At 40.9% G+C, this 17,112-nt stretch overlaps 1 protein-coding gene across 2 annotated transcripts in view; it reads right to left on the reverse strand.

Annotated features, from left to right (window-relative positions):
* The window catches only part of LOC133453084 (cAMP-specific 3',5'-cyclic phosphodiesterase 4B-like), a 128,687-nt gene that overhangs the window by 75,285 nt on the left and 36,290 nt on the right, over window positions 1-17,112 (reverse strand). For both annotated transcript variants that reach the window (XM_061732946.1, XM_061732945.1), the window contains exon 4: window positions 3,918-4,165. In XM_061732946.1, the coding sequence (XP_061588930.1) occupies window positions 3,918-4,165 (248 nt within the window). The remainder of the gene's footprint in view (window positions 1-3,917; window positions 4,166-17,112) is intronic.

The following is a 17,112-nucleotide window of genomic DNA, read 5'->3' on the forward strand; positions in this document are numbered from 1 at the left end:
CTCACCTTCTTGTAAATCTTCTATCCCGGTACTTTCTACCGTCTACAAATGCAGAAATGTTCATATCCTTCATTACATTTATGAAGTGATTAGTCTCCTCCTAGTCTTGTGTTTCTCCGTGTTTATAAGAACTTCCTGGACTCAAAAGACCAGGATTCCTTGTGAACAGAGCATGTGCAGAAAACAAATTCATGTTCTGTTTGATGGGGATATTCTGTTTGGCGTTTACATGAACCAATATTCAGGTTTTAAAAGGAGTAACCCAGGGCTCATATTCAGGTTTTTAAAAACCTGAATATGAGCAAATTCAGGTTATTCAAAGGGGTTATTGGTGTTTACATGGCCGTGGAAATTCGGGTTATTGCCAATATTCGGGTTTTAAAAGGGTTATTGATGCATGGAAACGCAGTCACAAGTGTGAACAATCAGGTCAGATGGAAGACAGGCGGGGCAGAACAGAAACACAGACTGGGGGAAATGTCAACCACTGACAGTTTTCTGCAGTCTCCTGATGAGAGAGGTGTGGGACCGCCTGGTTTATCAGTGGCTAATCCGGCATCTCTGGTGGAACCAGAGAGGTGGCGGCTTCCCCCTCTGAAGAGGAAACAGCGATGCTGGGAGGTTTAGAGCAGGTTTAGAGCAGGTTTACAGCAGGTTTACAGCAGGTTTACAGCAGGTTTACAGCAGGTTTACAGCAGGTTTACAGCATCCCGACAACATAGTTGCCAGTAGGGCTGAAACAATTCCAATTCCTCGAATAGTAATTTGATTACAAAAAATGGTCGAGGGATTTTCTCTGCCTCGAGGAATCATTTAATTTAGCTAGGTTTCTATTAATTATGACGACTATCGATGCGGCTAACGCATTTAGGGCCCGATTTACTAAGATCCTAAATAAAGAGTACTAAATTGCGTGTGCACTGAAAAAGTTTGCGCGTGCTGTTGTTGCGTGGTTTTCGGGTGATCAACTAAGATTGCGTGCGCAATTGATAACAGGTGCAAACAGCAGTATTTAAATGAGGTGTTGCGTGTCTTAAGGTTTGCGAGCGCAAACTTTGCGCCATGGAGAGTCTGGATAAATCCGTGTATCATTCGTTCTTTCCATTTTCAATTGCCAATCAAAAACCAAAACATGAAAAAGTGACTGGTTATGTTGTTATTAGTTTTTTATTATAACACAAAAAACGGAAAAACGGCTGGTTTTTCATATTTCAATTTTAGGCACAGATCAAAAATACGAAATAGAAAAACGGGCCACAGGACTGAATTTGATTTTAATATTGAATTGGTCGGGTTTACGTGACCCCGCGGTGCTCGGCATGATCTGAGGAGAAAAAGACAATCAGACACAGAGCTGGAGAGCGCTTTGATTCATCTATTTATGAGTTAAGTTTTTATTCAGATGTCCACAGTATATTGCAAATATTATATATTATATAGCAAACACTGACAGTAAATGTGTGACAGACGGGACCATCATATGACCGAAAGAAGAGAAGTGTTCAGAACAGCGCACAGAGCGCACACTAAAGGCTGATTTATGGTTCCGCGTTACACTAACGCAGAACCGACGGCGTAGGCTACGCGGCGACGCACCCCGCACCGCACCCTACGCCGTCGGCTACGCCGTCGATTTAACGCAGAACCATAATTCAGGCGAAGCTGCAGTCTCTGCGCTGATCCTGACACAGCGGGTCGGAGCGGATTTGGTCATGATGTTTAACCTGTGCTTTGTGATTAATAAGCACGGGTTTTAATTTACGAAGGATGATTTCACGTTCAATAAGATAAATAATCAATAAAATACAAAGTTTTGGCGCAAAGGCTTGGCCTGCTTGTGGGCGAGTGGAGGGGGGCACATTAAGAGAAGGTGGCAAGAAGGCGAAGAACTAAAGAAAAAGTGGCCTTTAATAAAACTTGTGCAACCATTTTTAAAATAGCATGCAGCAGAATAAAGACTCTCTCTCTGCGTATTCTTTGATTTTGGATGTCGCCTCCTTGCCACAATAACAGCAGCAGCAGATTAGCACCTTCCTTTCGAACGTATTAAATACAGACGCAATCACAATACGCGCAATTACTTTCAGGCTTGGTAAATCTCATTGCGTGTGGTAAATTAACCTAGTTGCATTTTCCCCTCCCAGTATTCAGCGCTCTCTGGCGGGTACGCCCCATATTGATTATTCATCAGGGCAAAAGTACTAAATGGATTGCGTGCGCTATTCTGCGGATTTCAGAGACGCAGTCGTCTTTGCACGCTGTTAGTAGATCAGCTCGCACATTGGTTTGCGGGTGCTGTCAAGTTTGCACAGGTTTTTACGCACGCAAACCTTTAGTAAATCAGGCCCATAATCTGTAAAAAAACAGATCTGTAGAGTGATGAGGGTGGAAAATAAAAACGTAATAAAGCTAACTGGGTAGTTGTCAATTTTATCTCTGTAGTCATTGATGGATAAACATCAAGTAGCCTAATGTGCTCCAATACAGCAGGATCAGAATTTTATTTTGAACACTGCTAAAACTCAGAATCTTATACTTTAACTTAAAACTTAACTAGAACTTAAAATTTGCTTGACACAAATGAAAGTTCAATTGAAACACGTGGGAAAAACACCTAACATTTTAAGTTATGTCTGATATCAGGTGTAATGGCATTTTTAGGTTAGAAATAAGAACATTTCTTGGTAAGATCCTTAGTTTTTTGAGTGAAGGCAGTGAATTTGGTCAACTGGTGTAAGTTCAGGGTTTTTAAATGCTCAGCCATGAACCTACTGGATTATATAATTTAGTCTTAGTAATGTCAATTAACATCTAACATCTCATGTATATTTATAATTGCTCTTTAACTAAACAAAAATATGTTTTATCCGATTACTCGATTAATCGATGTAATTTTCAGTAGAATACTCGATTACTAAAATATTCGATAGCTGCAGCGCTAGTTGTCAGAGAAGCTTTTCCATCATTCAGTAGGACAATGGACATCCAACTGGGACCAGTCCTCTCCCAGAACTCCTGTGAGTGGTTCCCTAAGCACGGTGGCAACCATCAACCTGTGTTGCTGTCACATCTGTTCAGCTGGTACATTTACTCCCTCGTGGGTTTATGAGACTGCTTTTATTTGCATTTCACCGTGTCTCAACGTTTATGTTTGGGGGGATAGAGGGTGCACAAACACTGTTATGCCGCTTTTCCACCAGCACCTACTCAGCTCTACTCATCTCAACTCGGCCAAGTTTCTTTTCCATAACAATCCAGCACCTGGATCAGCAGTAGGAGGTTGGAGTGAAGCTGCTGTGACGTATTTGATTGTGTGATCTAAAGGAAGAACACTAAAGATGTAGAACCTGGAGGAGATGATAGATGTGCTGCTGGGTCTGTGACTTGTGTTTGATATCAAGTTAAAAATGAGAGTGAGAGAAGATTCAAGTGGAGACGCTTTTTTTTGTTCTTTTGTCTCTGTGCTGCTGAGAAGTCAGTTGGAGCCGTGAGCAGCTATGAAGAGACAGATCTCCTGGTAGATCTGGTCGTTCCTTATCTCCGTCTAGATCCTTTTTAATTCTCTCCTCAGCACCAGGTTTATGAACATCTGCACCTCAGAGTTGGATCAGAAACAGACTTTTGCTGCCATTTCTGGTTGAATAAAATGAACAAGAATCCGTCAGAGTCTCTTTCTCTGATTTCCTCCTCCTGAATCAGACGTCTGACTCCAACCCCCCGACCAATCGGTGGTCTGTAGTGTGATGATGTCAGATACAGCCAACTCGGTAGCTTAGAACCTCAGCAGAATAGTTACAGAAAAGTATATACTTGGCACGTTAGACCCCTAGTGGGAAAGAACCAAACTGAGGCGAGTGGAGTCGGGCTGAGTAGCTACTAGTGGAAATGCTCCACTACTGTGATGATGGTGACCTCACCTGTCGGCGTCGGCCTGCGTGATGTCGATGCGAGGCAGAGAGCCGATGGCCAGGCTGGTGGGCCTGGTCTGGGTCCCGGGGTCGTCCTCCGGCGTGGCCGGCCGGCCTCTGTCCCTCTCCGACTCGGCCAGTCGCCACGACAGCGGGGGCAACTGCAGGTTCCCAGAGAAGCGCCGCTGGACTCTACACGTCTCCACGCCCAGGGTGTTCCCTGTGGAGCTCTGCCAGGCAGCGGGCTCGGCGTCCTCCTGGAACACACCGAGGAGAGGGAAATGAGTCAACATGGAAACAACACATTGAATACATTAAAGGGACAATTTCAAAATCACTCGCAATCCTGTATAAATCCAGAAATGTACTGAATTCCAAGGCCTTGCATTTGATCTACCATTCATTGATTGTTCCCTATTTATCTTACTGTGTGGAATTGTGGGGATCCACCTTTAAAACCACCTTAAATTCAATAATAAAACTTCAAAAACGAGCCCTACGTATCATCAATAAGGCTGATTACTACGCTCACACAGATCCACTTTTTCTAAATTCTCATGTTATTACATTTTATGATTTGTTTTATTATAAAATCATGCAAATTATGTTCAGAGCAAAATCAAAAATGCTCCCTGACTCAATACAGAGGTTTTTTTCAATTCAGGAGACTTGTTACAATCTTAGAGGTGTCTGCAATTTCACTGTACAAAAAGCTCAAAAAGGTCTGAAAAGGAGACGTGTCTCCATTACTGGAGTTAAATTCTGGAATGATGCAAACATACATTTAAAAACATGTCATTCTCTTTTGGTTTTTAAGAAAATGGTTTGTAAAGCCATTTTTGAGGCTTATAAGTGCAATTGACTATCTGTTAAAGGAGCATGAGGCTCCTTTTAAGAAATGAGACTCTCTAGCGCCACCCTTCACCACGACGGCCGTCGGGGGTACTGCAGCCAACAGTGAAGCCGGCACGGGAGAACGGGGAGAACGTGCATGCAGCGTCATGTGACGTCACATCCACAGGACAGCGCGGGAAATTTGGGCCCGAATTGCAGCACATTTTGCAGCACACAGCCTGTTCAAGGCAACGGAGAGATACACTAGAGGAATCATTCTTTTGGGTTTGGAACGCTTCATCTGACATTATTACTAGAAAACTTAAAACGTATACGGATTTTTTTCATAAATCCTGCCTCAATCCTGCCTCATGCTCCTTTAATGTTTCTTTGCTTTTCTGTTGTTTCTTTGCTTTTCTATTCTCTTTTTGGTTTTCTGGAGGTCGGTAGCCACAAAAAGAAAGTTAATAATAAAGGATAAGCTTTTATAAGCAGTTTGCTTCTGCCTATGCCTTTTCAGTCATTGTTCAACACATGATTATTGGTTTTGTGTGAAATGTTAATGCTGTGCACAATGTTTTTTTGGTGTTGTGTTTTGTGTTGTCATGAATAAACTTCATTCATTCATTCATATAAACACCATTGTGTGCTTAGTGCATGACAGGAAGACTTGACAATCAAAGAGAGACAAAACAAAGTGAAGTCTGGGTAAAACTGAATTCAATTCATTTCATGCATTGAGCGTAAATCTGTAACAAAACAAGCTGCTTTCCCTGCCGATACAACTTGGGCTTCTTATCTTTTAATGTTCTTCATTTCACAGAGAGAATTGACCGTTTCATTCACCGGAGCTGCCAAGCGCCGTTCTTTATGTGGCCGTGCCGAGTGTAAATCGTGCGTTTAATGCGCCTGCTTTTTGTGCGAGGGTTTAAGTAAGGAGCCCGGAGTGGCGCGCTGCAACGACGTGCTTGTAAACAAGCCCAGACACTGGGGAAACAGGAGTGGGCTGCAGCAGCTCATTCTCCCTGCCAATTTATGCTCACTGCGTGCAAAAGGAAATGAAAGAAGCCAAAGGGCTGAGAACGGAGACGTGAGACGTGAAGGCTCGGTGGCGATGAGGAGGGAGAGGGTGGAGGAGACGAAGAGGGAGAGGGAGAGGGTGGAGGAGACGGAGAGGGAGAGGGAGAGGGTGGAGGAGACGGAGAGGGAGAGAGAGAGGGCGGGACGAGCTCTTTGAACGGGATTTTGTCAGACGGAGATGATTGGTGTTCTGCGTGTGTGCGTGTGCTCGTCCATGCGTGCGTGTGCTGCAAGAGTGCATGGGGAAAATGAGTGGAAAAGAGGATGACAACATCGGCGAGTGGAGAGAGGAGAGAAGCACAGCTGCGATCCGATCCTGCAGTGATCAGAGCTACTTTTTATAAAACCAAGTCTCACGTTCAACTTTTTACTGTTTCTGATCAATAGAATTTCAATTCCTTTCATTTATTGGGATCTCCATTAGCTGTGAGCAGAACAAACGGTGATTGTTCCTGGAGTCCAGCTCAATAACTGTATTTATATAATGCAAAACATACATGTAGTCACATTACAGTTTTTCACAATTGTTTAAATACATTTATTGGAACATCAGACACAATGTGCACAACCTGAAACTCATGTTTCAGGTGGCTGAACCAATCCTGCTGAACTCCAAGCACATTTACTGCTCTAGACTCAAATTCCCATTCCATACTCACAACACTACACACAATTCCCAATACCCTGCACACTCTTCCTGAATTCCCTCTCTTGCTGTTCACTCAGAACACACAGTCAGTCACATTTCTAAACTCCAAAGGCTGTTGTGCAATATGCAATCAGCAATTTGCCATTGAATTCATATTCATTGATGAAGCGGGTTCAACCTTGTAAAAAGAAGGCGCCGAGGGAGGAATATCATCGGCCAGCGTGCCATCACAGAAGTCCCTGGCCAACGTGGAGGGAACATAACAATATGTGCTGCCATCAATCACCACAGCGTCCTCCATCACCATGCCACCCTTGGCCCTACAACCCTGCACTTCTTCTAGCATTCCTGGACCAGCTCTACAATATCATTGTCCAGCCAGACCAGATGGAGGACACAGAGGTGGTCAGGTTTGTTGTTATCTGGGACAATGTCAGTTTCCATCGGGCTGCTCTGGTCCGTGAGTGGTTCAGGGTCCATCCAGAAGTTGATGTCCTATATCTCCCTCCATACTCTCCCTTCCTCAACCCAATTGAGGAGTTTTCTCTGCCTGGAGATGGAAGGTATACGAGAGAAATCCTCAGACACGGATCCCACTGCTGCAGGCCATGGAGGACGCATGTGGCGATGTCACTGCTGAGGCCTGTCAAGGCTTCATGCGGCGTTGTAGGAGATTCTTCCCCCGCTGCTCGGCCAGGGAGAACATCGCTGCTTGGCCAGGGAGAACATCGCCTGCGACGTGGATGAGGTCCTGTTGCCAGCCAGGGATGAAAGGCAGGATGCAGCCTATTACTTTTGTTCTGTTTCTATTTTCTGTCAAGTTTTCATCCACAGCTTGCTGTGATGTCCAGTGGACTGCACATTTTGAGTCCAAATACTGTAAAATATTATTTGTTGTTACAGTAAAGAATTGTGTGTTGTTTTCTATTTGAGTAGCCTATACATAAGAATACTATATGGTGATATATTACATCCAACAGCTGAAGGTGTAACACTGAACATACAAATGCATGATTCTACTGAGCATTCATAAAGTGTTTTCCATTCATACTATAGTGTCTTCCATTCCGCACATCAGTGTTCAGTGGGTGCTTAGAAATGTCTACTCAAATGATGTATGTGTTTGGCATTTGAGAAGGAAATAACATTTAGTGAAGAGTTACAGTTTTTTTCTGAAAGCTTAGGCGCTAATTATGTTCTTGTAGCACAATTTCTAAAACTATTAATACATATTGCAAAACCACTCACTGAGTTAGCCAAACTAAAAGCACAAATACTGCTTTGCACTCAGTTTGTAATTTTGTAACACACACTTTGCAAAACTGTAGGCACAATTCGCTGCTTACACTCAATTGCCAAATTTCCAAAACACTCCTAGCAAAATTATACACATGTATGGCTATTATTTACACTATTTTGCCAACTGTCTGGCACACTTTCACATGTGAAAACAATTTTAGAGAATTAGTTCACTTTGCAATCAGCCTAAGCACTATAAATAAGCCACAGGTAAGCTGTCTGTGTGGAGTACAATGGAAGGAGCAAGAAGAGTAATTATCAGAGGAGGCCGAGGGAGAGGACGTGGAGGTGAAGGAGTTGGAGGAAGAGGACGTGTAGGTGAAGGAATTGGAGGAAGAGGACGTGGAGGTGAAGAAGCGAGAGGTTTAGAGGAAATTAGAGGAAGAGGACAAGGAGGAGCAAGAGGAGGACGAGGAGGGGGAAGAGGAAGGGCCAGAGCAGACCCGATATGTCATCATATGGGACAATGTTAGTTTCCATAGGGCTGCTTTGGTCCGCAACTGGTTTACTGATCACCCACTCTTCATGGCACTCAACCTCCCCCCATACTCTCCATTCTTACTGTAAATCCGATTGGCATCAGGCATCATGTCAGGCCTGGATACGGCATGCAAGGAGGTATTTTCCCCGGTGCCTTGGACTGGAGGACATCGCATGCGATGTGGATGAGATTTAGTGGCCGGACCCAGAGAGACGGCATGATGTAGGCTGATTGTCTTTTTTTGTGAATGTATTATTTTGTGTTCTGTGCTGTGTCTTTGTTTTGACGAGTGTGAATAAACACCAATACTTGAAGTTTGGATCCCTGTGTGTTTACAGAACTATGACAAAAGTATGACCTCAAACTGACCTAGCCACCTTGTGCACAGAAAAAGAAAAAAGCCAGATGTGTTTTGTATTCATACCATTAGTGTGTAGTTGGCACATTATGTGCTTAGTAAATGATGACATGTGTTTACTGTCTGATATGAAAACACCATTTTTACTAAGGTGTGTAGAGTTAATCAAACTGTGTTTGCTTTTACAAGAGAACTATAACGTTTTGATAATTTGGTGAAAGGTTTTCTCATTTGTGTGTAGAGTTTAGCAAAAATAGCCAATGTTGCAAAAAATGTACTTAAGCATTCAGAAAAAAATGTAACACTGTTTTGAGGATAGAGTGTGCTTTTGCAAGAGAAGTGTAGGATTTTGCATTTTGTGTGTGAGTTTTGTAATTTTTGTTTAGAGTTTTGAGAAAGTGAGGTAGTCTATCAGGAAATGTGTTTAAACAATTGTGAAAAACTGTAACCCTGGTGCTGTCTTTGGGTCAAGGGAGGGTGAAGGGAGAAAAGAAGGAATGGAGGAAGAGAGAAAAGATGGAAGGAAGTAAAGAAGGAAGTAAGGAAGAAAGGAGAAAAGAAGGAATGGAGGAAGAGAGAAAAGATGGAAGGAAGGAAAGAAGGAAGGAAAGAAGAAAGGAGAAAAAGAAGGAAAGAAGGAAGGAAGTAGGGAAGGGAACAAGTAAGGGAGAAAAGATGGAAGGAAGGAAAGAAGGAAGTAAGGAAGAAAGGTGAAAAGAAGGAAGGAAGTAGGGAAGGGAGCAAGGAAGGAGAAAAGATGGAAGGGAGGAAAGAAGGGAGAAAGGGAAAGAAGGGAGGGAGGAAGGAATGGAGAAAAGGAGAGAAAGCAAAGCAAAGAAAAGCAAAGAAGGAAATAAAGGAACGAATGGCGGAAGGGAGGTAGGAAGAAAAAGGAGTAAAGGAGGGTAAAAAAGGAAGAAAAGAGGAAAGGAAGAAGGAAGGAGAGAGCATGGCAGGAGGAAAGAAGGATAGAAGAATTGGGTCATTTTGACCAAAAGACAGCACAAGGGTTAAAACGTTCCACAACAATGAACACATGAAACATAATCACACGACAACCTTTCACAAACAAGTCACTACAACCACAACACAACACTGGGAAGTAAGTACTGTACAGAACAATACAATACAGGACCTAGTTCTAACTGACAGTTTACTTGGAATATACCGTATTTTCTGGACTATAAGCCACACCTGCACACAAGCCGCATCCGCTCTATTTTAAAAAAAAAGATATGCAAGCTGCAGATATTTATGTTGTTAGATTAGATATTTACTACATGTACAGAAGGATTTAGAACTGTAAATGATGTACATGTTTGTACCTAAATAGATCCTTTCCTAACAGTGTCTTTTAACACGGCAGCAACTTTGCTGATTAAAACTGGACTGAACCAAGAGAAAATAACCAGTATTTATTTATCTGTTTGAAAACTGCTTCTACCTACTTCTATCTGCTAAAGAAGAAGTAGCGTATTCTTCTTTGCATTTATTTTTACCTTTGTATAAGCTGCATGGTTGAAAACCTATGAAAAAAGTAGCGGCTTATAGTCCAGAAAATACTGTATATATTTAATTTAGATGGTTTCACCAGCTAAATATCTGCAGAATGCTGCTCAGCTAAGAGATGGGTTTTCAGTAAACTTTTGAATCTTTTTTTTGCTATTTTCTTGAATAAGTGCCCAGGTAGAGTTCCATTTAACCACAGCTCTGTATGCCAGTGGTTTCAACATGTTTGTTTTTACCTTAGCTAGTGTAAATCTGCCTTGTGTTATGCTCATGTTCATCACAACTGAAAAATAAACATTTATACAACACGCTTGGCAATTTCGTCACTGAAATATTTCTAATAAAATTAAGCAATGAGGCAGTAAATCTGTATTTTACCTTTAACCAGGACAAAGAATAATGCATGTATTCACATGAGTTCTATAAGAACATTGAAGTAAACAGTGTGCTGCTTTGTTCTGAGTGATTTGTAATTTCTTTATGTGTGATATGGCAGCACTTGATCAGACCTGAACAATAGTCCAGATGAGATGAAACTAGTGTTTTTATGACATTTCCTTTAACATTTGGAGGTAAAAAGCTAGAACATCTCCTTATAACTGCAAGTCCTCTGCCCATTTTACTTTGTCAAAGTGCTTAGACCATGACAGCTTACTGTCTACTATTATACCAAGAAGCTTGCTTTCTTCAACTTGTTCCACTGCCACATCTTTTATATACAAACTCAATTTCAGCACACTCATTAAAGGAGCTTGAGGCTCCTTTTAAGAAATGACTCTCTAGCGCCACCCTTCACCACGACGGCCGTCGGGGGTACTGCAGCCAACAGTGAAGCCGGCACGGGAGAACGGGGAGAACGTGCATGCAGCGTCATGTGACGTCACATCCGCAGGACAGCGCGGGAAATTCCGGGCACAATTGCAGCACATTTTGCAGCACACAGCCTGTTCAAGGCAAAGGAGAGATACACTAGAGGAAACATTCTTTTTGGTTTGGAACGCTTCATCTGACATTATTACTAGAAAACTTAAAACGTATACGCATTTTTTTCATAAATCTTGCCACAATCCGGCCTCAAGCTCCTTTAAGGAAAACAGTTTATTTCCTTGTTGGTTAAATAACTCTCTAACCAAAGTATTGCTGTCTGACTAAAACCATAACATTGAAATGTTTCTATTAATTAATTGTGATCAATTATATCAAATGCTGCACTGAAATCGAAAAGTACAGCTCCCACCAAATTCCTATTTTCAAGTGGAGTAGCAATCAAGTTTGCCACCAATTTCAATAGTTTTGACTCCAAATGATCCACACCAGACGGTTTATCTTTACATCCAAGAAGTAACTTTTCTGCATCGTTCACAGTCACTTTAGCAAATTCAAATTTAGTTTTTTCCAGCCACAATTTGAGCTTTTATCAGAGCATAGGTTATTTGTTTGCTCCATATTGTCTCTAAGTTTGTTCACTTTGTCATAAAAATAATTATTTAGATGATTAGCAATATCCAATGGCTTAATTATGAAATTTCCTTCTGATTCAAGAAATGATGGAGTCAATTTTCTACCCATCACTTTATTTAACATATTTCACATTTTCTTACTACCATGCTTTACCTCATTTATCACTTTTTCATAGTACATCTTTTTCTTCCTCTTATTCAATTTAGTAACATAAATTCTTAATGTGCTGTAAACTTGCCAATCAGATTCATAGTCAGAATTATTTGCCATTTTCTTTGCTTGGCGTCTCTGTACCAGAGAATCCTTCAGCTCTAACATTTCTCCACAAGTTTTCCACAAATAATTTATCAAAAGCTTCAACAGCTTCATTAGGATCTTCTTTCATCAAAACACTATCCCAACAAACATTTCTTACATCTTCTTTAAAACAGTCTTCATTAAAATGTTTGTAGGATCTCTTAACACTTATTTCGTGACCTTCATTTTCTTCACTATTGCTACTAAATTATGATCGGACAAAACTACTGGTATTGATATGACTTTAGTACAAAGCTCTGCTGAGTTAGTAAAAATATACAGGTTGATGTTGTAGATCCATCTCTTTTTAAACACATTCAAAGAGGTTTAGTTACTACTTGTGTTAAACTGCATGAATTCACATGATCACATACCTTATCTATCATATTACACAATTCATCTCAGTAATGGGACTTTGCATTGGGTGGCCTGTAGCAACAGCCCAGTAATAGGGGCCTCAAATAGGGAGAATGTACCTGAAGCCACAACGATCTCTGATGACAAAAGGTCCACTCTTACTTTCACAGGTATGTGGTCTTAGATATAGATAGCTACCCCACCTACATTTGCATTTCTGTCTTTTCTATATACAGTACATTATATCCTTGAATACTCAGCACAGTGACTATGTTTACATGCAGTCAAAATTCAGGTTAAGGTCAATATTCCAGTTACTGAAACATTGGGAATATTCCGTTTCCATGTGTGAGCAAACAGGGTTATCCCTGTTTACATGGTGATTAATCATTTGGGATATCTGGATCAAACCAGCGACGCACGGAGAACGTCATGACGCAATTCCCGTCATTTTTGCTTCTTCTTCCTGTATCCAAATCCAAACAATAACAGCAGCACGGTGGATAATCAACAGTCCAGTAGAAGTGGTTTTGTTTCTTGACCCTGTAATTCGCCTTTTTGTGCGTCTTCCAGTGGAGCTTGATCTGGTCTGGCGTTCCTACAAATGCTGCTTCGCACAACTTTTCGCTAACCTTTTAGTAAATCTGGCTATCCCGGTACTTTCTACCGTCTACAAATGCAGAAATGTTCATATCCTTCATTACATTTATGAAGTGATTAGTCTCCTCCTGGTCTTGTGTTTCTCCATGTTTATAAGAACTTCCTGGACTCAAAAGAGCAAGATTCCTTTGCGAAAAGAACATGCACAGAAAACAAGTTCCTGTTCCTTTTGATGGTGATATTCCGTTTGGTGTTTACATGACCAAATATTTGGGTAAGCGGGGTCATTTTCGGGTTTTTAAAAACCGGAATATGAGCAAATTCCGGTTATTTAAAGGGGTTATTGGTGTTTACATGGCTGTGTGCCACCGGGTTATTGCTGATATTCCGGTTAGAAAAGGGTTATTGACTGAATGGAAACGTAGTCAATGTCTTCAAATGTAGAGTCCAGATAGAATGAACCTAAACGCATTCACAAGCACTGATTAACCCAACCATACTGTATCTGACACTGGTGCAAGTTATCACCATGTCTCAGTTTTCAGCTCGTAGTTCCTCATGAGACGTCTCCACAGTGCAGCTGAAGAGCGTCTGCACTAACAAAGACCATTGTGTCAGAAATAGAACTCAATCATTTTCATTACATTTAACTGACAAAGATTTGATTTCCCAAATTACGGCTAAATCATCCATCAGCAGCAGATACCGGTTCCATCTGGCGGAGGGTTGCAGAGGCTCTGGGGGCCAGAGCCAATCACATGCCTTCCCCGCATGAATCATGAAAGCCTGCATCGCACCCAAATGATGCACCCAAAAATGTGACTTATACATAATGTGCCACTAGTCCTGTGTTGAAAAGATTGATTTTCTGATTGTAAATCGATTCTCATATTAATTCCTAAAAATCGATTCATATGTCTAAAGATCGATTACATCATTACATTACAACTTTTGGTATTTTTTTGTTTATGGCCAAAAGAGGAATGTTGTATTGGACACGAGGTAAAGGTATGGAAACATTAAAGTTTTCAGTCATAATTGCATACATTGTCTATATTTCTTTGCTTTATATAATGTTTTGGGGTTATATTTGCATAAAATGCTAAAAATCTAATTCTCATAAATGGAAAAAAATAAAATCGATTTCATACGGCCCTAGATCTGTTTGATAATTCTGCCCCAGGATGTTTCTGAAAGCAGTTCTATCAGCATTCTGGGAGCTGATTGGTCCTTACAGCATCATTAGCTGCAATACTTGCTGTTGAATCTCAATATAATACTAGTATTAATATGTTGCAGAACAACAGTCATATAATTCAGGCAACAGCTCAAAAACCGGTTTTAATAACACTAACCCAAATCGATATCCGAATCGAATCGGATCAAATCAAATCTTGATCAAATGGATTATTGACATCGATCCCCAGCCCTATGTGCCACAGTTTTCCTTTACTCCAAAGTACGATCTGATAGAGTTTATGACGAGGCAGGAGAGCCAGGTCGTTCTCATATTGAGCAGAAATGTTTAAACAATTGATATTTGGGACTGAATGGGTGTAAAGCTGCATGTGCCGCGGTAATAATGATGAATTTAGAAGTAAAACAAGACAGTACGTTTATGTTGTACCAAATCTCCTGTCAGTGAATGACTGTAACGACACAGACACACTGAAGAGACGAGACCAGAAGAGGAAAGGTTTCTCACAGTAAATAAAAAAAGCCCAGAGCAAAGACCCGGAGAGGAGTTTGTTGTCACTTGTGGCTCCTTAAAGGGAATGCAGTTTGTCTGATTTATTCACCCTGTCCTCCTCTCGGGGACCAGGGAAAATAAAATCTGACAAAGCACGACAAGTGAGATTACTGACCCGGGTCCAGTTCCACATCCACAAACTCTCTCTTCGATAATCACTCTGGTCCCTTGTCAGAGCGTTTAACCTTTTAGTAAATGTGAATCCCTAACGTTTGTGTGACATAACATGAAAGAAAAGAGTTTAAAATCAGCCTAAAAGAGGTGGCTGCAGCATCAACGAGGAGTGGAGGGGAGTGCCAGGTCTATGGTGAAACAATTTATCATTTAGCAGTTACTTCATATTTGCAACTATGTATAAAACGACTTTTTTTAAATAAAGATTGATGGTTTCCATTGTATATGCTTACTGAAAAATGTCAACAGCTGCCCCTGGACACTCGGTTTTATTTACAGTTTTTCACAATTGTTTAAACACATTTCCTGATAGACTACCTCACTTTCTCAAAACTCTAAACACAAATTACAAAACTCACACACAAAATGCAAATCCTACACTTCTCTTGCAAAAGCACACTCTACCCTCAAAACAGTGTTAACTCTTCACTAAATGGTATTTCCTTCTCAAATGCCAAACACGTACATCATTTGAGTAGACGTTTCTAAGCACCCACTGAACACTGATGTGCAGAATGGAAGACACTATAGTATGAATGAAAAACACTATATGAATGCTCAGTAGAATCATGCATTTGTATGTTCAGTGTTAGTTACACCTTCAGCTGTTGGATGGAATATATCACCATATAGTATTCTTATGTATAGGCTACTCAAATAGAAAACAAGAGACAAATTATTTACTGTAACAACAAATACAGTAATATTTTACTGTATTTGGACTCAAAGGGCCTGATTTACTAAGATCCTAAATAAAGAGTACTAAATTGCGTGTGCACTGAAAAAGTTTGCACGTGCTGTTGTTGTGTGTTTTGCGGGTGATCAACTAAGATTGCGTGCGCAATTGATAACAGGTGCAAACCTCAGTATTTAAATGAGGTGTTGCGTGTCTTAAGGTTTGCGCCATGGAGAGTCTGGATGGAAAGCAGGATAGTCGCAAGCGCAAAATGAAATTTGACGAGTTGGAGTTAGAGATATTAGTGGAAGAGGCAAATAAACACATTCATGAACTACAGCAAATAAATTTAAACATTACCAAAAGAAACGCAATATGGGAGAAAATCTGCGATAGAATAAATGCAGTTGGTAAGACAAAAAGAACGGCAGATGAGGTTACTGTAAAAGAAGGTGGCAAGATATAAGGTGGAGAACTAAAGAAAAAGTGGCCTTTAATAAAACTTGTGCAACCATTTTTAAAATAGCATGCAGCAGAATAAAGACTCTCTCTGCGTATTCTTTGATTTTGGCGATGTCGCCTCCTTGCCACAATAACAGCAGCCATCGGTGCGTAATGCTGGGCAGATTAGCACCTTCCTTTCCAACGTATTAAATACAGACGCAATCACAATCCCCGCAAAAACTTTCAGGCTTGGTAAATCTCATTGCGCGTGGTAAATGGACATATTTGCATCTTCCCCTCCCAGTATTTAGCGGTTTCTGGCGGGTACGCCCCATATTGATTATTCATCAGGGCAAAAGTACTAAATGAACAGCGTGTGCTATTTTGCTCATTTGAGAGGCGCAGTCCTCTTTGCACGCTGTTAGTAGATCAGCTTGCACATTGGTTTGCGGGTGATGTCAAGTTTGCACACGTTTTTACACACGCAAACCTTTAGTAAATCAGGCCCAAAATGTGTAAGATCCCTCCTCCTCCTCCTCTTACTCTCACTCCTCTCCCTCCTCCTCACCTATCTCAATATTCCACCATCCATTGTTCTCCAAACAAACCAGGAGCTCACCTGTGACCCTTTTATAGTCCAGGGGCCAGAGCCCAAAATTTCATTTGTCAGTACCACTCAAGGTGACCAAACTTACTTATAATTTTTCAAAATATCCATGTCTGTAGATGATATTCTGGTATGATAACCCTTCCTGAGTGGCAGCTGTATATCATAGTTATCAGCTCATGAAGTTACCAGCCCCTTCAGAAAATTACATTTTAGATGCTGCTGCATATCCTGGTTTAGACTCATGTACAGGAAATCTGTCAATGTTTCACTATATTGTCTTTGGTATCATTTTAAAGGAGACCTTTAAAGCATTCATTCAAGCTAACATGTGATACATTTCCTGAATCCTTATGGTCCTGTGAGTATTCTAATTTTTGTATTTTGTGTCTCTGTTGTTCCTAGTTGACACAGGGATAAAAAATACTATATCATTTAGGCGAAAATTTAGTAAAAATGTGTGTTGTTTATAGTTTAAAGAGCTGCAGTGACCTCTATGTTGGTCAGAAAGATTCACATCTTAGCTTGAATGAATGCTTAAAATGATACCAAAGACAATATAGTGAAACATTGACAGATTTCCTGTACATGAGTCTAAACCAGGATATGCAGCAGCATCTAAAATGTC

This window comes from Cololabis saira, chromosome 10 (genome assembly GCF_033807715.1).
Source record: "Cololabis saira isolate AMF1-May2022 chromosome 10, fColSai1.1, whole genome shotgun sequence".
In the NCBI taxonomy this organism is placed as follows: Eukaryota; Metazoa; Chordata; class Actinopteri; order Beloniformes; family Belonidae; genus Cololabis; species Cololabis saira.